The 25,629-nt window shown below is 40.7% G+C and overlaps 1 protein-coding gene across 3 annotated transcripts in view; it reads right to left on the minus strand.

Moving 5' to 3' along the window:
• Positions 1-25,629, minus strand: part of rapgef2 (Rap guanine nucleotide exchange factor 2) — a 96,407-nt gene that overhangs the window by 65,096 nt on the left and 5,682 nt on the right. For all 3 annotated transcript variants that reach the window (XM_033018290.1, XM_033018272.1, XM_033018282.1), the window contains exons 2-7: positions 18,763-18,940; positions 15,230-15,366; positions 5,322-5,480; positions 2,639-2,791; positions 2,376-2,540; positions 319-426 (exon numbers count right to left, since the gene is read on the minus strand). In XM_033018290.1, coding sequence (XP_032874181.1) covers positions 319-426; positions 2,376-2,540; positions 2,639-2,791; positions 5,322-5,480; positions 15,230-15,366; positions 18,763-18,916 — 876 coding nt within the window. In that variant the 5' untranslated portion in view covers positions 18,917-18,940. The remainder of the gene's footprint in view (positions 1-318; positions 427-2,375; positions 2,541-2,638; positions 2,792-5,321; positions 5,481-15,229; positions 15,367-18,762; positions 18,941-25,629) is intronic.

The following is a 25,629-nucleotide window of genomic DNA, read 5'->3' on the forward strand; positions in this document are numbered from 1 at the left end:
ATATATATACACAACAGCTGAACATGCACAATATTATAGGGTAAAAAAAGTTGTAGGAAAGATACGTCTCCTGATTTGAGATTTTCACAATAAAAATGAAAATTAAGAAGAAAACAATTAAAAAAAAACGTAACCCAAAGAAAACAAGCTCTCAACATTTGCTCTGTCAATCCTTCTCAGATGCTTATATTCTATTATAAGATGACTGCCCCTTCTTTCAAATTCCAGTTATTGAGAATGTTTTGTATTGATTGGTACTGGCTTATTATCATCACATAAACCAAGATATAATGAAAACCTCAAAGTGGAATAACTCACCTCCCGTTCCAAATTGTTTTCAAATTCCTCAAGAAATGTGGTCATTGCAGAATTTCCTTCAAAATCATTGAAGTGATTGTTTACCCACAATAATACTACCCGTGTAACCTAGAAAGTATTCAGAAAAGTTTAATTTGCATTATTAAAGATTTAACGTGCACAACATATGCTGATAATTCCCGTTTAGAAATTTTAAAACTTACATGAGGATTCATTGCCTCAATTTAGTTGTTTACTCAAATCTTTTATTTTACATTTTAGATGAAAGCTGCAATTTAATGTATATCAGCAGATGGTTGGCAGAATAATCAGATTTAAAACAGTCATTTATGCAGTATAATGATTGTTGTGTTAACTTTAAATTACAAGAAGTACAACTACTGGGGATCATGAACATTCAAGTTCAAGTTCACATTTATTGTCACATGCACCAATTACGGTGCAGTGATATTTGAGTTACCATGCAGCCATACAATTAAAAGCACACTATACACGATAGAACTTAACATAAACATCCACCACAGCGATCACAGTGAAGGCAACAAAGTTCAGTCAGTCTTTCTCCTTTTGTTCACCCGTGTTTGGGGCCTTGACCCTCTGTAGACGCTGCTACGGACGGCCCGATGTACAGGCCCTATCGTCAGGACGGAAGCTCCGACCTCGGGGCGGATGGAACACACTCGACGGTTGGAGTGCCCGAATCGGCCACTTTCTTAAAGGAGACTGCGGCTATTCAATGTTCTAGGTCACAGGCAGGCCAGCGGTCGGAGCTCTTCTCTGGTGATCCCGGCAAGGGATCCTTGGCTCCGGGATGGTAAGTTCATGCCACGCCCAGAATCTCCGCAGTCCGCTGCTTCACGATGTTAAAGTCAGCAGGCCAGCGGTCGGAGCCTTTCTTCTGGCTCTGCGATGGAAGTCCGCACCGCGCCTGGTGCTGAAGCTCTGGGCCAGACTCCGGGAAAGGCCGCACCAATCTAAATTATTAGGCCTCGAGGGAGGCGAAAATGCGACTAGAAGAAAAGTCGCATCTCCGTCGAGTTAAGTGACTGGAAACGGTTTTGCCCTATTCCCCCCCACCAACCCGCACATAAAAACATACCGAGAAACATTAACACATACATTTAGACATACTAAAAAAACAAAAAGACAAAATGACTGACAACTCTGCTGGCGAGGCTGCCACTCGCGGCACCACCCGATCACCCCACTTCAGATTCGTACCCACTTCATATTATTTGTGAAATATGTTTAAATATCCTTTTTTTTGTTTAAACAATTTTCATGATAACAATGGAAAGATTTGTAGTATAATAGCAGATGAAATAAACCGATAATAATAGCACTACAATATTTACAGTAGTGTAAGAAACATATTAGCTGCTTAGAATAGATTTGTGTAAATCCTGAAAATGAGTGCCAAGTTAATGGTAACTAACTTAAAAAAGCCAATAGTGCTCAGGATGAGACTAATCTAAACATATAAAGGGGAAAAGTTGCAATGAAATAAATATAAGAACTAATAAGAAATTGTGCGGCACTGTGGTGGAGCTGGTAGAGCTACTGCCTCCCAGCACTGGAGACCTAGGTCAGATACTGACTTTGTTGTTGTCTGTATAGGGTTTACACTTTCTCCCTGTGACCACATAGGTTTCTTCCACGTTCTCCAGTTTCTTTCCACATCCCAAAAAGACATGCAGGATGGTAAGTTAACTGCTCTTTGTAAATTGCCCCTAGTGCGAGAGGATAAGATAGAACTAGTGGGAACAGTGATCAATAGTCGGTGTGGACCCGGTGGGCCGGACGTCCTATTTCCATTAATCACTCATTCCAATAATTTTAGATTTCTTCCCTGCCAAATAACTTTCCAAGGTGTACTATCAATAGAATTCAAATTTACACGGGTCGATAGTGAATTTCACAAAAGGCAGTAATTGGATTCTTAACACATTAACAGTTGGTGAAGAGAAATATCTGTAGATGGTTAAAATGTTAACTGTCGAGTATTTAATTATTATCATCTCAGATATCAAGCTCTTCATTCTTTTGTTTTGACTCACCTTGTCCCTGAGACTTGGGTCATTAAACCATTCCAGCAATTTCTTCCCAATTTCCATTGGGCTTGATAAGAACGTTCTGTAGGTTAAAAGAAAATCTTCTATATATGTTGGGTCCACCACTGAGTGTTCTTCCACCAGGTGCATTGTTAACCGTTCAGGGGTTCCCTAGTATAATAGAGCAGAACAAATTACAAGAATACATTTTCATATAAAGAAAACAGCAATACGTTTTGATGAAATCTGTGTTTAAAATTCCTGCTTACCTTAATGACTATATGCCCTTTCCTGGTTCCAGTGCGATCCAACTCCCGATGTTCTTTCACCATGACAATTTCTCCCTCTTCCTCTACTTTCTGCATATTCTTTTCCACCTGATTGAGTATTTTACAATAGTCTTGTTGAGCAATGCATACAAACTGCAAAGGAATATAGAAAATAATTCAGTGTTAGTGTTAGTTTTATTACTACCAGATTTGATTTGATTCACTCCACGCTACATTTCATAGCTGCTTCCTATTATTACCTCCTATACCTCAAAATCTCACAAAGTATTATTCTCAGAATTGACTTTAACATTCTTACTGTAACACAGGAAAATAACTTTTCTCAAAGTGCGAAAAAAAAAAGCAAATTTTCTTCTGGAATAATACAAGAAAGTTCCTGATTTTATTAATATGCATAATTCATTATTATAATATTTTAGCATTATAAACCTTTTCTTAACGTAATGCTCTAAAATACATAGGCTCTACATTTCTTGAACATATTATTGAAGCAAGCAAAGATGTTTTTGTCTTCTTGCACAAACCAAGAACTATCGTGATGGATGAGATTTAAAAGACAATTTTCATAAATTAAACATAAGCCAGGACTGGCTGAATAAAGAGGAAAAAACTTTTAGATTTAATGTTAGAACATTAAACGATCCTACATGTATATAATTATTAAAATTAAAATTATTAAAATTAATCAAATAAAATGATTTTCAATTATGTTTAAATAATGCAACATGGTAACAATTTGGTAAAACTGCCATCTCACAGCTCTAGTGAGATGGATTTGTTCCTGATTAGTATGGTGTCAGAGGTTATGGGGAGAAGGCAGGAGAATGGGGTTTTTGTAGGGAGAGATAGATCAGCCATGATTGAATGGCGGAGTAGACGATGGGCCAAATGGCCTAATTCTACTCCTATTCCTTATGACCTGGCACTGTCCATGTGGAGTTTGTACATTCTCCCTGTTACCATGTGGGTTGCTTCCCACATTACAAAGGTTTTTGAGTCAATTGGTTAACTGGTCACTGTAAATTGTCTGAAAGTTTGTGAAATAGTGGTGCAACACAAAGAGTTGAAGAGAAAATGGGGAAGATAAAATGGCATGACATTTGAATAAATGGATGTTTAATGGTCAGCAGAGACTTCATTTGATGAAAGACCAGTCTCTGTGCTGCATGACTGATTCTGAGTTATCTCTATAATACTAAAAGTCTTCCTATGTGCCCTTGACGTGTCTGTGTCAATCTGGCTTTCCTATCTTCTTCCAAAAGCTAGGCCACAGACTTCCATTTTCTAACATCCTACTCACATTTTTCCCGTCGTGGTGATAAACATCTTCCCGTCGCATTCTCATCTATATTTCTGAAGTTATTAACCATTGAGCCCCAAAAACTCACCCATTTTGGAGTGACGTCACAATGCACTCGCAAGGCAGGACGGGACACTCCAGGAGGGAGGGGCACTCCAGCGCTCGCGGTGAACGAAGAGTGGTGGCGGCTGCCGGCGCCCAACACCTGGTGGCGGGCCGAACCCGGTGACTGGGCCTGGGCTGGAGCTGAGCCTGGTGCTGGAGCTGGAGTGAGGGCCGAGCCCAGGGCTTGGGATGGGGCTGTGACCGGGGCCGACAAAGAAGCCGCCGCTGGAACCAAGGACGAGCCTGGGTCCGGGGTCAGGGACGAGCCCGGAGATGAAGTTGGGGCCTGGACTGGAACCCAGGCGGTGGCTGACGGCTGTAGTCTATAGCCAGGGCCGGGCCGAGTACGAGAACCAGGCCGCGTTCCAGGCCCTGGGGCTGCTCTACCACCTGGGTAGGTGCTGGGGCAGGGAATGGAAGAGGATGAGGGAAATGAGGAGGAGGGAAATGGGGTGGGGAGTGGGGTGGTAGAGGGAGATCAGGGGGGGGGGGGGTGTGGAGGAAGGAGATAGGGAGGTGTCGAGGGAGATGATGTGGGGAGTGGGTGGGAGGCCTCGCTACCCATTCCCTACCCTCACCCCCACCCTCTCAACACCCCTCCCTCTCTACCCCCTCCCTCTCCCTCCCTCGCACTCTCTACCGTGAGTGGTGCAATATTGTGTTGGGGGAACGGCTTGTGTTGGGGGAACGGGTAAGTGGTGGAATCTTGCTTTGGGGGAGCAGACCCAACAGGTCCGCACTTAGTCTAGTTAATACTAAATTCAATGTATCACATAAAAGCAAATAATAAAACAGAAACAAATGTGACAAACATTGCCTTCCTCAACCTGTTATTTACATATGCTGTGGCTTAATACATTGACACCAGAGTGCTTGACACAACCCATTTCCTACTCTTTGACAGTTGAAACAAGTAACTGCAGCTGCTGGTTTACAAAAAAGACTCAAAAGGCTGGAGTAAACTCAGCAGGTTTGGCAACATCTCTGGAGAACATGGATAGGTGACGTTTCGGTCTGGACCCTTCTTCAGAATCTTTGTCTCTTTTTTATTTCCTAGTCTTTTCTAGTCTTTAACGTAGTTAGCAAATCTGTGTAACAAACTGTGAAATAATATCTTTGATGTAATTCTAAGCATGTTAATGTTAAATATCGTTCATTCAGCATTTTTCTTGTATCTCGGACACGTAACATAAAAGTCCTGTGGAAATTTTGATTAATAGTTTCAGGCATATTCAGGCCAAATATAAACATAATTACCTGGCAGTCATCAGCCTTTGTTTTCATTACTCCCTTCATGTATTCTTTCTCCAGAGTAGGAGAGACACCAAAGCTGTTGCCCATGCACAGGATTTCCAGCCTTCCATCAGGGTATGTAACCTCAACTGAACCATTTAAAATTACTGACCATGAATCAAGCTAGAAAAAGAATAGAACATCAAATATCCTTCCATACTGCAATTTTCTGCAAGCAAATATCATACTTTTGCAAATTCAAAATACATACAAGGGATGTTTCTAATGCTGCAATGGACAGGAATCTGCTGAGTGGGGGAATTCTGTGAAACAGGGTGGAACTGCTATTTTATAATTAATAAAGAAAATTAGTTAATCAACAGAGGACAGACCGTGGTAAATATTGACTTGGACAGGTTGCTGGATTTTATTTTTTCTTCTTCTAATAAGTGAGTCCGCAATTCCATAAAATGGTCATCCTGTGCTACATGGAAAAACAACGTGCAAATTGTAAGTAGTTTGGGAGTAGGTTTTCATTTTTAGTAATTTCTTGGTTTCCATCAGTGTCATGTATCACTCAAAACTGAAATGGGAGGATTGTGCAAATAAATACATGGCTGAAGAAAAAGTACCAGAAGGATGACTTACGATTCTTGGGATCGGTTCTGGTGATCTGTTCATGACAGATGGATTGCATTAAGGCTGGCCAAAATATATGAGGGTGGGTTGGCTGGTGTTGATCATGTTACAGGTGTACAAAACATTGATTAAGCCACATTTGGAATATTGTGTGTAGTTCTAGTTATCTCAATGCAAAAATGATGTGATAGTAATAGAGAGTGTAGAAGAGATTTACGTGGATGTTGCCTGGTATGGTACAGATATGCCAGGGACTTGATGTCAAAGACAGTCAATTCTGCATCCAGAAACTACCAGGCTAAAGATGCAGCAGGTTAGCGAGTACAAGTCATTGGTATAGTTTAGATGTTTGTCTATTCACACAGCTTTTACTGCATCGAGTGCTTGCAACCACTTTATGAAATTACACTAAATTAGCTGAAAAATGGCTTTGTGATTAAAGGAACCTCAGCAGGGAACTGGGTTTGGATCATCCACTCAACATTCAAGCCAAAAGTGGCTGCCCAGGCTTCAGTCGAGTTTGGCACTTAAAAGCTGGACTCTGCCATCACCAAAAAGCCTATTTTCCCCCTAAATTACTTAATTGCCAATTATTAAAAGCCCATGGATTATACAATTGTTTGGCTCTGTCCATTTCATGCTGTTTATTGTGCATGCAGAACTATATTGCAGCTTCATCAGGTTGGCATCCCGTCAGAATACTTTCTATAGCGCACCTGTAGGAGACATGCCAAAACTTCTCAGATGCTTAAACTAAATACATTGATGCACTTTCTCGATCACATCAGTGTGAAGGGACTGGTTTGAGTTGCTGATGATACCACACAACTTGAAACTGTTGACCACCTTTATCGTAGCTCCTTTGATGAGGATAGGGAGTGTTCACCCATTTGCTTCAATAATCAACTCTTTTATCTTGCTGACATTAAGAGCTTGTTTGTTGTCTTAATACTATGATGCAAGGTTCTCAGTCTCTTTCGTATACTTCATCTCATTGTTGTTGATCCAGCTGAGAACAGTGATATCATCAGCAAATTTAAGATTGAGTTGGCATTGTATATGACTACAAAATCACGGCTGTACAAGGAGTAGAGCAGGGGACTGAGCACACACAACCCTGAGGGGAACTAGTGTCGAGGGTCAGGGTGGACGAAATGTTATGACTCAATTCTAACTGAGGTCTAGCAATCAGGGAGTCCACAAGCCAGTTGCAGATGGGGACCTCAAAGCCATGGTCCAGAAATTTAGGAATGAGCTTATTCAATATTATGGTGTTGAGAGTAGAGCGGCAGTCAATGTATAGTATCCCGACATTATTTAGGTGGCCCAGAACTGAATGAAATGCAAGAGAGATGATGTCCTCAGTAGACCTATTTTTCCTGAATGCAAATTGCAAGGGATCTAGATTGTGCAGAAGTCCTTTTCAGACATGGGCCATTACGAATCTTTCAAAGCATTTAACTACGGCTGATGTTAGAGCTACTGGTTGGTAGTCATTGAAACATGTCACTTTATTGTTCTTAGGGATTGGAATGATGATCAGATCAGGAAGGCCACTGAATTGAAAGTTTGATGATATCAGTGAAGACAGCGAAGATAGGCGCACGGTTTCAGAATACGTCCAGGAACCCAATCCGGTCATGCCGCTTTCTGAGAGTTTACCCTTGTGAATGCAGATCTGATTTCAGCCAACGAGGTGCATGGGACCTGCCAGCAGGGAATGGGGAGACCTGCCTCGGTAAAACTTTGTTTACCAGCTCAAATGGGAATAAAAGGCATTGAGCTTATATAGTAGACATGTGTAACAGAAATCGCCCCTGATTTCACCTTGATGGTAGTCAGGCTCCTCCACAGACGCCTGGCATCCGCTTGATGGAGTTGAGACTGCAGCTTGTGGTGGGAATCCTCAACTGAGCCTCCAGCTGGAATCCACACATATACCAGCTTGTTTTGGCATCCTCTCTATAGACAGCACTGTCTCCAAGTGATATAAAAATGCTTGATGTGGAAGGGAAGTGTGAAGTTGATTTATAAAAATATGGGAAATAATGGGTAACTCTTTCAAGTCCTTCAAGCCTGTTCTGCTATTTAGTTACATTATTGTTAATATTCTTATTTGATCTTGGTCTCCCATCACACTCTCTATGTACACCGATTCTTTTGCCTTCAAAAACCGTACCAATTCCTGTCTTGAATGTTCTCAACATAGAAGTGAAGCCCTCTCATCAGAGTTAAGGGTTTCATTTAAGAAGATTCAGAAGTTTAAACTAGTATTAAAGGCAGCTTGGAAAAGATTTATTGCATTCATCGTAGGGATGAAAAAGGGGCTATCTGATGAGAAACACTGTTTGGACCCATACTAACCTATAAATTCTTGGGATTTCTTTATCCCAAGAAATGGAACATGCTGAAAATCAAAATACATTTGGTGTGCAGGGGAATCTAAGATAAATCATACTCGTCAAATTCACACAAATTATTTGCGGAAGTAAGAGGGAGAGCCAATTGAGAATAACCTATGTCGTAGTGTATTGAGATTTCCAAAAGGCATCTGAAAAAGTCCCACATAAGAGGCCGGTGGATAAATTAGAACCCCATGGTATTGGTGGAAGCATGTTAGAATGGATTGCAAACTGCCTGTCTCATAGAAAATAAAGTTGAAAAGGAATTGGTGCTTTTCAGACTGGAAGGGGGTAACTGGTGAAGAATCACAGGGATCAGTTCTTGGTCTGCAATTGTTCACTATTTACATTAATAATTTAGAGGAAGGAACTGTATGTAAGGTTTACAAAATTGTCAATGTACAAAAATAGATCAAAGGGTATTGTGATTCTGCAATGTGATATAGATACATTGATGGTGTGGGCCAAATACGTAAACAGAGTGTAATGTGCAGAAAAGTGAGGTCATGCGCTTTGGTATGAAAAATCAAAAGATTATTATCCAAACAGAAAGAGACTGAAAGTGAGTGAAGTATACTGGAATCTAGATGCTCTATTATATGAATCACAAAAAGCTAGCAGGCAGATGCAACAAGTAGTTAAGAAACCACAGGGCATTCTGGCTTTCATTGCAAAGGGTTGGAATTTAAAAACAAGGAGATTTGCTGCAATTGTACAAGCTCATATGGAATAAGCCACAGAGTCTTGTTCTCCCAAACAAAAAAACAAATAGTAACTTTGGAGGCAGTACAAAGGAGATTTGCCAGGCCAACTCCTGGAATGAGAGGGTTGATCTACCGAAGGAAATATAATAATTTGGGCGCGTACAGCTTGGAATTTAAATGGTGAGGTTATTTCAAACATATGAGATCGTGCAAAGGTTGGACAAGGCAGATATTTGGATACTTTCATGGGTGGAAGAGTCTTAAACAAATGGACCTAACAAGAAGATAACAGGTCAGTAAATGAAAACTGAGGTACACAGACATTTCTTCAGATAATCATGTGTGAATATCTGAAATTTCCTGTCCCAGTAGGTGCTGGAAGCTGGATCATTCGAAGTATTTAAAGTGGTAGATAAATATTTCATAGGTTGAGGAATGGAGGGGTGTGGAGAAGGCACAGGAGAAGAGATGAGGCTATCATAGATCTGCTATCACGGCCTTTTCCTGTTTCTATTTTCTTGCATCCTCTTGTCAAGGATTATGGGGATTGGGCTGGAAAGTGGTGCTAAAGCAAAAGAATGATTGCCTACTGTCTTATAGTGTGGTAGAGCAGGAGTAAGGGGCAAATTTATTACACTATATTTACTTTTAAATCTATTTTTCCAATCTATATATGATAATTTGACTTTCAGTTCTAAATACAATGCGTTTATGAAATGCTACTCAGTAGTTTTTTCAATGTTGCTCACATCCATTGGCTTCTGTTTATCTATAAATCAGTTAGTGACCTTGTACTCTCAGTGTTGTAACTTACGAACATTCCACTTTTGGTTTCCTCCTTTTTTAACTCTCCACTCAAAGATTCTATATTTTCTATTGTCATCCACTCGGTCTCATTCTTTGTCGACAATCTGCTCTGTGGCTTTTTCCAGCACTGTTTTAATGACCTTGTCCTTTACTTACAGGTCTCATCTTTTCTTTTAATGCCTACACCAATCTTTTTCTAATAGCACCATCGTGGCCTCATAATTTACTAACTTTCAAAATACATTTTGCCATTAATTTTACTTACTCTCCATTCCTGACCCTGTTCGTTTCTAATTCCATGAGTTTAGATTCATCCTCAACTCCCTGCACTGGCCTCAAACTTTTTTAATGTTGTGTGCCTTATTGTTAATCGACTCCTGACACTGCATTTTTCTGGCACTCCGTCCATCATTCACTAGTGCTGCAATTTTGGTCTCCTTCCCGAATTGCTTTACTCTTGGCTCAATCTTGTTGAAATTCCTGCCCTCAGCTTCTATTCAAATATTCGCCCATTCCTATCTAACAACATGCTCTGGTCCATGCTACTTCCAGGCATTCCACTCATTGTTTCCTCATTTTCTTGAGCAGTTGCTCTGGATTGATGGTGAGTTGCTTCCATTCCAGTCCAGTGGGTTCTGAGGTGGCTGAAGAAGTCAATGTAGGAACCTTATTTGACAGACAGCCGGAAAGGCAGGCGGGTAGATGGTTTGGAAGGTGATGTGCTCCTTTAATTACATATGAAGGAGCCTCAAGTGCTCACAATACCTGGACTTTAGAATTTGCAATTCCACCCCAAGTGTACCTTTTCAATTGTGAGCAAACACAGGCAAGAAATTAACCAAATTGGTTGGAATGTTGGATGTGAAAGATATGGCCTGCTCAAACAAAGCCACTGAGTGTAAAAAGAGCCTGAATGCTGCAGATTCTCTGGTAGAGAATGCTGTCTTATCATTCTGGCCATTTTGGATTCTGGATTTTGCAGAAACAGCATTGGTGCCATTTTTCCAATGCCTGGAGATGCCTGTTGCAAGTAATCCTCATCTCAGAACCATATAGGAAGATAGGAATCACTGATATCCTTTATGCCATAGTGAGCTTGGTCTGAGATTCTGATCTTCAAATAGCCACTTCCTCAATTGTCCAAAAAGCTGTATTCAGGATGGTGACATTTTTTTGTAACGGCACACTCTACCTTGTTCTTTTCAAATCCTTTTTTTTTTCACACCCTTGAATAAGTCCCAGTTTTCTAACATACCACACCCTCAACATTGTCCTTTTCTTGCTGCCACTTCCTGGCTCAATCCTTTACTAATATTCTGCTTCAGTCCTTGCATTTTTCAAAAGCTCTATTTGTAGTGGAGTTCTTTAATAAAGGAACACACTTAGCCTCATCCTTTCCCCATGCTCCACTCTTGGCTATGAATTTTTCTATCTCTCCCCCAACCTGTCCTTTTTACTTGGACAGGTTGGGGGAGTGGGCAGATGCATGGCAGATGAAGTTTAATGCGGATAAATGTGAGGTTATCCACTTTGGTAGCAAAAACAGGAAGGCTAAATGGCGTCAAGTTGGGAAAAGGGGAAGTACAACGGGATCTGAGGGTCCTTGTACATCAGTCTATGAAAGTAAGCATGCAGGTACAGCAGGCAGTGAAGAAAGCGAATGGCCTTTATAACAAGAGGAATCGAATATAGGAGCAAAGAGGTCCTTCTGCAGTTGTACAGAGCCTAGTGAGACCACACCTGGAGTATTGTGTGCAGTTCTGGTCCCCTAATTTGAGGAAGGACATTCTTGCTATTGAGGGAGTGCAGCGTAGGTTTACAAGGTTAATTCCCGAGATGGCGGGACTGTCATATGCTGAGAGAATGGAGCAGCTGGCCTTGTACACTCTGGAGTTTAGAAGGATGAGAGGGCATCTCATTGAAATATAAGATTGTTAAGGGTTTGGACACGCTAGAGGCAGGAAACATGTTCCCAATGTTGGGGGAGTCCAGAACCAGGGGCCACAGTTTAAGAATAAGGAGTAAGCCATTTAGAACAGAGACGAGGAAACACTTTTTCTCACAGAGAGTGGTGAGTCTGTGGAATTCTCTGCCTCAGGCAGGTTCTCTGGATGCTTTCAAGAGAGCTAGATAGGGCTTTTAAAAATAGCGCAGTCAGGGGATATGGGGAGAAGGCAGGAACGGGGTACTGATTGGGAATGATCAGCCATGATCACATTGAATGGCGGTGCTGGCTCAAAGGACCAAATGGCCTACTCCTGTACCTATTGTCTATTGTCTACATACTTGATTCCTGGCCTCATTCTTTCCTAACTGCCTGCTCTGGACTTTACCTTTACACTTATTACTCTTAATTTCACTGTTATCTAACATTCCATATTTGACTTTGTATTTTACTTCCTTCGTGTCCATCATCTATGTTTCAAATGTTTGGCCAGGCTCTTGCACAGTGGACAGCCTTCTCGTTTGCCACCGCTAGATTTTCCAGGCAGCATTGTTCACCAAGAAGTGGGCATCTTAGTAGGTGTGGCATGGATTGTACAGATGTTCCACATTCACATTCTGTGTCTGCCGCATCTGCATAGCCCCATTTGCTCATATTGGTCTTGCATCGGCCCATCTCCGTGCAAAGCCTATTGAGGGACTTCAGGTCTTCCAATCACACGTGTGATCAGGTGGTAGCTGTTCCTTGGTTGGGATTGGCATCAGTGATTTTTACTGCATTTATTTTGCTACAAGGCTAGTCTGGTTGCTTGACGAGACTGTGACAGTGGCTGGACTGTGTGAAGGAAGCTCTTCCTCGACTTCGGCTGCTTTGGGGCTGGGTGATGGGAGTGACAGGAATGGCGGGTGTCCACAACTTGCCTACTACATTCAGTTCTACCGGCAACTGTTCTGTGGATTCCTGGTGGAACAATACTGGCCAAGACATGCAAGCTATCCACATCTATTGGTTTTAGGCAGCCAGTGATGCATCTGCAGCTGTCATTAAGGGCGGCATCAACTTACTTTGCATGAGATGATCTCGCCCAAACAGGACAAGCATACTCTGCAGCAGAGTAGCACAGCGCAAGGCAGTTGAGCACAGTGTGGATGCATTGGTACCCCACGACAAGTTTGCCAGGTTGCGTAGGAGGCTGTTCCTTGTCCTCACTTTGCCCTTCACCCTTTCGATGTGTTGCTTGAAGGAGAGGGTTCGGTCCAGAGTGACCCTAAGGTAGACAGGATAGTCGCAGTGTCTCAAAGGGACACCATTCCATGTTAAGGGCAGCATCCTCCCAGCTTTGCGATTACGAAGGTGGAACAGGCTAACTTGGGTCTTAGCAGGGTTTGCCTTCAGTTGGTTGTCCTTGTAGTTTGTCAAGTTGTCTAAGGATGATTGATGAGAGGGTAGCTTCTACCTCATCTATGTGAGTGCTCTGGGCTGCGTCAACTGCGCCAAGGTCGTCAGCGTAAATGAAGCTTCTCGTCCCTGGGAACACTGCCTGATCATTAGTGTATACATTAAACAGCACAGGAGAAAGGACGCTGCCTTGAGGTACGCCATTCTTTTGTTTCCTCCATCTGCTGCCTTTATCATTTAGCTCAACATAGAAGCGTCTGTTTTCCAGTAACTGTTTAATCAGTTGGTCGTGGAAGTCCTTTCTCATATCATGGAGCTTGTTGAGGAGTAGCCAGTGGTTCAGTGTCATAGGCAGTCTTGTCCTTACCAGTATCCTAATACCAGCATTATCACATTCTAACTTCACAGAATAAGTCTCAACTTTTTTAAACTTTGCAGTTTCATCATTGTACATTTCCATTGTTCCATTCGTGAACTTATCGTTTGTTGACAGTCTGCATTCTACCTCATCCTTTTTCAACCCATATTCCATTCAGCCCATTCTAGCACTGATCCATTCCAGTGCTCTGCCCTCAGCTCTCTTCTAATTCTCTGTTCATGGCATTCTTTATTTAATACTCTACATGTGGCTCTCATCATTTTTTGACAATTGTCCACAAACAGTCTTATTCACTCTCTTGAGATTCCTCTGTCAACTTTGCTCGATCATGCTTGTGCTTTGGTTTGCCCTTTTCCAGACATTCCATCTTGCCTCCACTATCCGTCTTTGCCCTAATGTCAACCTCTTCTAAACCTCCACTCTCGACTTCATCCCTTTAAAAAATCTTTGTACTTTGCTATTATCATCATCTGGCCTTGTGCCGAAGCCTCACCCTAATTCTACAGTTCCTCCTCTTTGCCCTATCCTGTTCTAACTCTCTATTCAGCCCTTTTCTGGTACTGCTATTATCCTCTTCTATTTCTGACACTCCACTCTTAGCTTCACCCTTCTCTGCTGCAAAATATGCACTGAGAAACTATCGAGCTATACAGCACAGAAACAGGCCCTTAGGCACAACTCACCCAGCCAAAAAGACTATATTCCCCTGAATCTTTCCGATCCATGTACTTGTTCGGATATCTTTTAAATGTTGTAACTGCCACTACCACTTCCTCTTGCAGCTTGTTCTATTAACGCAGCACCATCTGTGTAAAAGTTGACCCTCAGCCCCCTTTTAAACCTATCCCCTCTCATCTTAAACCTATACCCTCCAGTTTTAGACCACTTCATTCTGGGAAAAGGTTAGTGGCTATTCATTTTATCTATGCCCTTTGTGATTTTAGATACTTACATAAAGTCACCTCATAAAAAGACCTAGCCTATCGCAGCCTCTCGTTCAGTAACAGCTTCATAAATCTATTTCGCAGTTTCTGGTTTAATGACATCAGTTCTATAGCAGAGTAACCAGAACAGTACACAGTACTCCAAATCTCCAACCTGTCCACCTATTTTGCCACTTTTTTGCAGCTGCATCCTTCGGTATTTTTGATCCACAATTCTCCCCAGAGCCTGCCATTTATTGTGCAAGCCCTGACCTGGGTTTGTCCTATTAAAATGCAACCCCTTGCTTTTGTCTGAATTGAACTCCAACTGCCATTCTGTGGCCATTGGTCCAGTGTCAATAAAGATCCCCATGTAATTGTAGATGGCCTTCTTCACTCTTCACTATACTGCCAATATTCATTTCAATAATCACTTCCATTTGAAAATCAAAATGGAACCATATGCAAAAAAATCAACTGATCATTTACAATAGTCATTTTCCAAAATGCAAGTTTTCAAAATAAGTTTTTACATTCAAAAGGGATGGAGGCAAGATGTTACAAAAATGCACTTATATTTTTGATTAAACAGGCGACAAATTTAACTAAAATAGAGAGAGTTTCAGATTTATCTTATGAGAAGAAATATATATATGAATTAAAGCATGACATTACAATGTTTCTATTTCTTAAATTAGAAATAAAAATTCAGCAAATTGATATGAAAATACACACCTCTTCACCATCATTGAGCACAATGGTGCCTGCCCGCTCTACCACTGCAAACACCATCACAGCACAAAGCTCTCTTCTGACAGACATTGTCATGTTGGCAAAAGCTGGGAGCTGATGCATGAATTCCAATAATTGTTCTGCATGGAAAAACAAAGGCATCAATTTATACATCTGGAAACAAGAGGTCAGCAGCTATTTGGACTAACGAACTCTTACAATCCCTTTAAATTCAGCTTGTACATTGTCCTCACATGGAAATTCTTATAGGACCGAATTGGCTTCATGTAGAGCACAATGAATATTTTGATTGCAAATTATATGAATCAGAAAAATCATTATATTTCTTCTGCAACATTTTTGAAGGCCAGACAATGGTAACTGTGTGTTTTTAGCTGTGTTAGTTGATTCAGCCTGAGAAGGGCTCCAACTGGAGTACAATAAGACAAAAGAACATCACTCCTAAGGACATTACCCACCAACTCCAATGGATGCTATTAACTCAGGAAGCTTAATAGGATATATTTCACTAATCTGCCAACCAAAGGAATTGCTCCCATGGATCCTATTGCACCCACATCTACCTAGACCGGCTTCATGGCGAGGAAGCCCCGTCTTCAAAATACCCCTCAAAGTTTTGACAGTAGACAAAGCCCCAACTGTTAGTGATGAGCTATAAACTATTTAACAATATTTCAAATTAAAATACAACTGCAGGTAGTTCTGTTATGACATGTGTTTCCGTAACACAAATTGGATATAACGCAAGTGTTGAATTAGGGACACTATTTGCATTACATGGGCCAAATTAGTTATAATGTAATTTTGAACGGGAATTTAGGTCATAAGGTCATAAGGAATAGGAGTAGAATTAGGCCATTTGGCCCATCATGTCAATTCCGTGTTCAATCATGGCTGATCTATCTCTCCCTCCTAACCCCATTCTCCTGCCTTCTCCCCATAACCTCTGACACCTGTACTACTCAAGAATCTATCTATCTCTACCTTAAAAGTATCCACCGACTTGGCCTCCACAGCCTTCTGTGGTAAAGTATTCCACAGATTCACCACCAAATTTAGAACCATTTCAAGGTTACTTTGGAAATTGGCAACCAGAAAAAAGTATTGAATTTAAACAGCATTAGGGCTGTTTCCATTTAACCTCAACACAGTAATCAGATACCATTGTCCCTTAAAAACACAGCTGCTACTTTAAGCACAGATGGCCATAGACATAGCGATCGCTACGATTGACACTTCCGCAATTATTGACACTCTAGTTAACAATGCAATATTCAGCCTTTAAAGTAATAACAAAAAAAATTATTGCTGCTGTAAACTTTGATATTGAAAAGACTTAAAGACTAAAGATTCTGACACTCTCATCCCTTATCCCCCTTTCCCCCATTAACACAATTATTTCATAACACTTTTTTTATAGTTTCTTCAAAACACAACTGTCGCATAACTGTAGTAGAACCATCTATACAAAATATTAATTGACCATCTAAAATCTTACCAATACTGAAAAACATGAAACCAAAAGTAAACAAGTAATTAAAAATGAAAAAACCAAAAGGAAAAAAGTAATTAAAAAGTAGTGCATCTCCCTTCCTTTTTGACTTATAATCCCCATCAAAATTAATTGGATCTTGTACCAAAAATAAAGAGACCATTCCCCAGTGCCATACCGGGAAATTTCTGTGAGGTTGGACTCTGAATGCCAAGTGGAATGCAGCAATTTGACAGATTTTTTGGGGCCTTAAAAATCTGGTGTCAGCTTGTGATTTGTGTATTACACTGGCACTAACATAGAAACATAGAAAATTGGTGCAGGAGTAGGCCATTCGGCCCTTCGAACCAGCACCACCATTCAATATGATCATGGCTGATCATCCAGAATCAGTACCCCGTTCCTGCTTTCTCCCAATATCCCTTAATTCCGTTATCCCTAAGAGCTAAATCTTGAATACATCCAATGAATTGGCCTCCACTGCCTTCTGTGGCAGGGAACTCCAGATTCACATCTCTCTGGGTGAATAAGTTTTTCCTTATCTCAGTCCTAAATGGTCACCCCCTTATTCTTAAACTGTGACCCCTGGTTATGGACTCCCCCAACATCGGGAAAAATGTTCCTGTATTTAGCCTGTCCAATCCCAAAATAATTTTATATGTTTCCATAAGATCCACTCTCATCCTAAATGTTTTATATGTTTCCATAAGATTCCCTCTCATCCTTCCAGTGAATATGAGCCCAGTCTGTCCATTCTTTCGTCATATCAGTCCCGCCATCCCGGAATTAATCTAGTGAACCTACGCTCCCGCAATAGCAATAATGTCCTTCCTCAAATTAGAAGACCAAAACTGCGCTCAATACTCCAGGTGCGGTCTCACCAAGGCCCTGTACAACTGCAATAGGACCTTTTTGCTTTTATACTCAATTCCTCTCGCTATGAAGGCCAACATACCTTTTGCTTTTTTCACTGCCGCCATACTTTCAGTGACTGATGTACAAGGACACCCAGGTCTTGGTGCAACTCCCTTTTTCCTAATCTGCCACAATTCGGATAATAATCTGCCTCCTTGTTCTTGTCACCAAAGTGGACAACCTCACATTTATCCACGTTATACTGCCTCTGCCATACATCTGCCCACTCACCCAACTTATCCAAGTCACCCTGCAGCCTCAAAGCATCCTCCTCACAGCGCACACTTCCATCCAGCTTTGTGTCATCCACAAACTTGGAAATGGTTACATTTAATTCCTTTGTCTAAATCATAGGCCCAACATACTAAGAAAGTATTCTTTGGGTAACTTGCCAGAAAAGGGAGGCGGTGAAATGGGAGCCTCGCACCGTTATCAGGTGATCGAGACATGTGTTTCCAGAGCAACGCAGGTGCAGTGGCGCGCGTTGCATCTGTATCCAGCACTCCAGGATCTCGCTTTGTGGCAGCCGCTACAAACCCGTGCCCAAGGCAGTACTCTTCAAAAGTCTTGCCCTGCTCGCTCTCTCCCCGCCACCATCTTTCTGTTACCCAATGCATCCGCCACCACAAACAGACGCCTCGGTCTACTATAACCGAAATCTTTTATATATGTCTCTGATTGCGAAGGTCTACTGTATACTGCTCAAGATGTTATTTACTTTATTATTACATATCTTCTTGGAGACCCTTTAAAAATCAAAGTGACATCTAAGTTCAACTTAAGTTCATGGAGACAATGATAAAGAAACATTATAAGTTGATTATCAAAGGTAAGAGTTAACTTTGTTAGACTTTTGAAAGGCACAACATTAAGATATGAAATTTAGCAATTAGAATAGGTAATCATAATCAGTAATCTCCACTTTAGAAGTGACAAAGGTCTTGCAATACATAGAACAGTACAGCACAAGAACAGGCCCTTCAGCCCACAATGCCTGTGCCGCAGATGATGTCAAGACCAACTCTTATCTGCCGGCATATAATCCATATCCCTCTATTCCCTGCAGAGCGACAAATTTATATCATTGTTAATTTCAACACCAACTCACCAATGTCATCATCTGTCCTATCGATGGGATCTTTCTCCAGGCAATCTCGCACAATGTCCCTGCTCATCAATGGGTCTGATGCTCTCTCAATATCTTCCTCATCGTCATCATCCTCAGAATCTACTGCAGTCTCTGGCAGACCACTTAGATCCATTTCCCCGGCCTCACTCTCTGTAGCCTTTAAAGTAAAAAAAGTTAAGACACTGATTACAAATGCTACGCAGGAAATGCACTCCGGCAGTTTGTTAAATATAGCAGCATTATTTTTGAAATCACATATTTTGTTATTTTTATGCATGTACTGCCATTTTAAAAACCTAATGTTTCAGCAACTTGATCTTTAATGTGGTTCTGGAAAAAAAATCAGCTTGATATTTTGCTTTGGTTCATTTTTTAACCATTTTTGTTCAAATTTAAAATAATGTTCTAAATTCAGTCACTAAACCATCAATTGGCCTGTATTATTAGTTTTGCTCTGCTATTTAAAATTCTGAGAAAGAATTAGCATTAAGTGAACTACCGCATACTATTTAACTTCTTCACCTAGTTTCTGCATTTGCTTTACTTCCTACAGTTACTTACTGCCATACACAATGCAAATTCCAAATTTGTCACAAAAGTGCCCTATTTATTGTCTAAAATGTATACCAATTCATCCTTTCTATGAGTGCTGAAAATAAGTTCCCTGATATAATTTGGTCTTTTATCTGAGCCTTGTATTTTGGTCAATGAGTAAATCGATTAACATCTCAATCAAATTGCCTCTCAATTAAACACATGATCATATAGACAGAGTGTTTGACATATTCTTGAAATAATTTTGGTATTTTACATTTGGGTAAGCAAATAAAATAATGCAAGCCAAAGACTTTACCAAATAAGATCCAGACAACAAACTTAAAAAGCACACAAAGCACTGGACAAGATGGGGCCTCATATTCTATTCCTGCAAATATTAGCAAGAAGAAACAATTTATCATTATTGACACACGACGCAAAGTACCAAACGTCTTAACTTCAGATTTAAGTCCAGGAACAAATAAAATGCTTTAAACACTAAGGCCAGATTAATGCTTTACCACTATTTTCAGGCACTGGTTCAGCAGAGCACCAGAGATTCTGCTGGACTCAATTAAGCACTGCACCACAGGTACCAATTACTTTCTGCTGGTTTGTTTAGAGCTATAATTTGCACTGGGCTTGTTTGCTAACTACCTCCTTCTCTTTAGGTAGCAGCATTTGATAAGATGTATTGGGAATCTTAAACGTTACCGTCCTACTATTCTACAACATAAAACCACTGCATAATTTTTGTTACAATAGGCAATATTGGTTTATGTAACTGGAGGTTTGAACAAAAGGTTTTCACCAGAAGATTTTGGGTGAATAGGACACACCTCTGAATATATTTATACATAAATTCTTTATATTTTCTAATTATTTCCAAGATAAAGAATGGCAGATTTCATCATCCTTGGAAACACATGTAAGACAATAGGATATTTAATGAATGTGTGCACGTTAGAGACATAGAAACAGAAAAATAGGTGCAGGAGTAGGCCATTTGGCCCTTCGAGCCAGCACCGCCATTCAATATGATCATGGCTGATCATCCAAAATCAGTACTCCGTTCCTGCTTTTTCCCCATATCCCTTGATTCCATTAGCCCAAAGAGCTAAATCTAACTCTCTCTTGAAAACATCCAGTGAATTGGCCTCCGCTGCCTTCTGTGGCAGAGAATTCCACAGACTAGAAAGCAATACTACTCCAAAACCAACTGTCAAAGATCTCTGTTGCTCAAGAAAAAAATTACAATTGCAACAATTGCAAAAGGAATATGTTTGTTGAAAGAACATAAAAAACTCAAAACAGGAGAAGCTCTACTACTTCCTCATGAGTACAGATAGTAAAACTGATGAGTAGTCAATAAAATTATAGGATTTCTGATGATCTAGGTGATTTCAGCCAGAAAAGCATTGGTCTGCTGTACTCAGGATCTCCAGTCTGGCTAAATAAAAATATTAGTAAAACAAATCCCATTATGAAAGAACTGAAAATTATTTTTTTAAGTTGTAGGTGCTTGAAATATGTAATAAAATAAATAATGTTGGAAATACTCAGCAGGGCACACAGCATGTGTGGAAAAAGAAGCAGAATTCATGTTTCATGAATAACAACCCAACAACTCTCACCACGTCCACAGGTGCTGTAAAAAAGCATTTTATTGGCATGCATCACAGTATGGTTTGGGAACAGTTCCATCCACGACTGCAAGAAATTGCAGAGAATTGTGGACACCACTCAAACCATCACACAAACCAACCTCCCTTCCATTGACTCCATTTACACTTCACACAACCTCGGCAAGGCCACCAGCATAATTAAGGACCCGTCTCACCCTGGTCACCTCTCTCCTCTCCCATCAGGCAAGAGGTACAGAAGGATGAAAAAGCATACCTCTTGATTCAGAAACAGTTTCTTCCCAGCTGTTATCAGGTAACTGAACCATCCTATCAACAACTAGAGAGCGATCCTGAGCTACTTACTATCTCATTGGAGATCTTGCATTTTATCTTGCACTAAATGTTAATCCCTTCATCATGTATCTGTTATCATGGATAGCTCAATTTTAATCATGCACAGTCTTTCCGCTGACTGGTTAGCATGCAACAAAAGCTTTTCACTGTACCCCGGTACACGTGACAATAAATTAAACTAAACTAAACTTTCCATCACAACAGTTCAATAGTAAACTGGAAAGGCTGGTCATCTGAAATTGTTGAATTCAATGTTAAGTTCATTGTAAATAATTGTATTGTAATGCAGCAACTCAGAAGCTGAAATGCTGATCCTTGGATCCAGTTGGATCTTTCTGTTGATGATCCACACACCACTAGAGAATATATACAATTATCTTGTACTCTATGCATATCTTACAATGTTAAATGTTATCAACTTATGTTCAGTCTATTTTGTACTATATTGATAATCATACAATAAGTAAGCCCTGGGAAATGTTCTTCCTGATACAACAGTTGATACCGATCAGATGGGTGTATTGTCATATACACAGAGTGCAATGAAATTCTTTATTCTTACCCACATTAAAAAGGATAGAAGGTACACAAAAATGCTGGAGAAACTCAGCAGGTGCAGCAGCATCTATGGAGCGAAGGAAATAGGTAACATTTCGGGCCAAAACCCTTCTTCAGGCTGAAAGGGGGTGGCGGGGAGAAGGGAGGAAAAAGGAGGAGGAGGAGCCCGAGGGCTGGGGGATGGGAGGAGACAGCCCGAGGGCTGAGGAAGGGGAGGAGACAGCAAGGGCTAACAAAAAGGGCTAACGGAATTCAATGTTCATGCCCGCAGGATGCAGACTTCCCAGGCGAAATATGAGGTGCTGTTCCTCCAATTTCCGGTGTTGCTCACTCTGGCAATGGAGGAGACCCAGGACAAAGAGGTCGGATTGGGAATGGGAGGGGTAGTTGAAGGATAGATGCTGGAACATGCCAGAAAGCCACATCGCAACATTCGTAGTTGGTATTTGATGTGATGACAATACATGTTCCTAAAATTCTTGTAATAATTCTCCTAATTCACTGTAACTGTCCATAACTGGTTCCATAGACATTTGAATGCAACAAATAGCATTTTGAATGGTACATAAAAATCAGTTGGGCATCCCAATATTCACAATGCATGCAACTTATACTTTGTGGCGTGAGAGGTAAAATGTCTGTTTTGGCTTACATGTTGCTTCCAGAATTAGAGCATGATCACTGATGACTGTAGTTGATGTTCTATAATTAAGTATTTGAACAAAACTAATAATTTTGAATCATTGTTCAAAATCATTTCCAATAATACAACTTCCTGATCTATTCAAGTCTGCATAGCTTGGAAACCAATCTCTGAATACCTCCTCTTAACTCTGATGAAGTCAACAATTCAAATATACTAAATGACATTTATAAGTCTGTTCAAAAATATTATCTAGCTTTAATCTCATTGTCATGTCAAGATCAAACGCTTACTGTCCCGTTCTGTACTTGTCTCATGTTTCTGAATCTTTTGAAGTGTTTTTGAAGTGTTTTCATCGTTCCTATTAAAATGAATAACCACATTTTTTTACATTCTATTCAATCTGTCATTTGTTGCTTCTGTTAATTTGCCTTTATTGCCTCACAGCTCACTTCCCCATCTGTCATCAGCAGAGATTATACATGATAGAAGCTCAAGACCCAAACTTTGCAGAAACTTTCCAGCCCTGCAAAACAAAAATTGACACTATCCGATTTTCACACTGTAAACCAATCCTCAATCTACACTAGCATCCTTATATCATAACTCTTGATTATGAGCAATAGCCTCAGGCAGAACCTTAGCAAACGTGTTTTGAAAATCCCCAAATACTATGTCTACTAGCTCATTGTTACTCTGCCAGATACTACCTCAAACAAAAGCAAGATGCTACCATAAATATTTTTAAACCTTGGACATACACCATTAAGCCCATGACATCATTTAGCTTGGTCGCATTCAATTGCCAGCTCTATTTAAAAGTAATTTTCTCACGGCAACCTTTATTTCTTTCTTTTTGTGTCTTCCACCATAAACACTGATATAAAATATCTGTTTATTAGCATTGCAATTTCTTCACACCCCATTGAAATTTTCACTGTGCATCTATATCTGTGTGTAAGGAACCCACATTTACTTCAGCTAGTTTTTTCCTTTATGCTAATCCATAAAAGCTTTTGAGAAAGTGTTTTCACATATTTTGCCACTGTGGCGCAGCTGGTAGAAACACTGCCTCACAGCGCCTGAGAATCCGTTTGATTTGGACCTCGAGTGATGTCAGTGTGGAGTTTGCACATTACTCCTCTAACCCCGTGTGCTTCCACTGCGTGATCCAGATTCCTCTCACATCCCAAAGACATGTGTAGGTTAATTGGTCTCTATAAATTGCCCCTATTGTATACAGAATGGGTGCAAAAGTGGGATAACATTGAACAAGTGTGAACAAGTGATCAACATGGTTGTTGGTGTGGACTCGGTGGGCCAAAGGGCCTGTTTCCAGGCTGTCAATCCAAGATTTCAATCAAAATCCTTCAGGATTTTACTGGTGCTGAAATTCTTCCTCATGTTTGAATTTAGTTTCCTTTTTAGCCATATTACAAACCAAATACCCTGTTAATTTTCCCTTTAGGTAAGAACTTTTCTTATGCATTTGTTCAATTCCAAACAAATATGTGTTTTAACAAGTTTGTCAGGATTTACTAACTGCCATATCTTTTAATCAAATTTCACATCCACTTAGCAAAATAGCCTCTTATATCAGCATTCAACATTATGATGGTTCCATCACCAAGCACAAACTCGTCTCTCCACTCCCATCATCAACAACCTGTACACTAGAACCAATGAAAGCAGAATGGGACTTGCCTCAAGAATAGGACCGCAACACCAGGGCAGTGATCTAACAATTCACAAGTAGCTCTTGACTACCAGAAGCCTCTCCATTACCTACCAGGTTCATCAGCACTGTCACTAAATAATAACCAAACAGCTGGCTGTGTTATTTTATTTCACAAATCAAAAGTGAGCAATTTGATTTATTGACACATATGGCTGCCAAAGAATGCACATCAGCAATCCATCAACATTATTTCAATATTCATATCAAGTAAACCATGAAACTAAATAATTAAAATCAAAATTTCAGTACTTCCCTCCTGTGATTTCTAAGAATTTGAGCAGCATGCTAGAAGGAAATAATTACATTTGTCTCTCGATGCCACATCATGCTGCGTCCTGCCAGCTCTGCATTGTGCCAAGGCTAATATCCTGGAATTCAAAAATGATCTTCCTGCTATCGTAAATAGGGATGTTTGTACATTGTTCTATTGTATTCACATCTTTTCAGTAAATGTAGGAATGCAAGTCAGCATGTAGTAAAACCTATACAACATTTAGATACAAACTGATACAGAGCCACATAAATACTATTGCCATCAGACCAGGTCACAGGCTGGGTATGCTGCAGACATGATTCACCTCCTGACACCATTAAGCCTCCCAGCATTTACAAGTCAGGAGCTGACAGAATACTCTCAATTTGCCTGGATGAGCTCACCAAAGACACTTACCAGCATGTATGAGAGGCAGATCAATTAACAGCCATGCACTGCACCTCCTAAATATTCACACAAGTACACTGGAGCTGCAGTGGATGTCAGCCACAAAATACCAGCACAGTTGCACTACACTGGTCCCACAATATATCTCAAACTTGCAACTATAACCACCAGGAAGAACAAAGAACAGTAATGCGAAACGGGAACCACTTGAGGATACTCCTCCCGTTCGGACACCATCCTGACTTGGAAATATATTACAATTTATTCATTATCACCCATTTAAAATTCTCCCAGCCCATTCAGAGGCCCAGCACCATATGCAAGAGAAATAAGGCACAGACATCGGCAACCGCATTCTTTAAAAGTCTCTTATGAATCAGAATAAGTGTGGTCTGAGCCTGATACACTTTTCAGCACGTGACTTCAGCAGAGTTGCAGTTATATAAGACACTAGACTAAGTGGGACCCGTTGGGTCCCAGCATCACATGGGAGGGCTGGTCCCCCAACGCAATATTCCACCTCTCCACCAATTCCAATATTGGTGGCCAGTGGGGGAAGGGGGGGGGGGGGGGCTTTTTGGAGCGCTAGTATGGGTGTTGTGCGCTGAAGGGACTGGTTTCCAGAGGGCTAGTATGGACATTATGGATTCTTGGGCTGGCGGCTCAGTCACTCAAGCCTGTTGTGCTGGCAGCTCACTCACTCAGGGCTGGTGGGCTCGCAGTTGACTCA

The sequence above is a fragment of the Amblyraja radiata genome, chromosome 1 (assembly GCF_010909765.2).
Source record: "Amblyraja radiata isolate CabotCenter1 chromosome 1, sAmbRad1.1.pri, whole genome shotgun sequence".
NCBI classification, from domain to species: Eukaryota; Metazoa; Chordata; class Chondrichthyes; order Rajiformes; family Rajidae; genus Amblyraja; species Amblyraja radiata.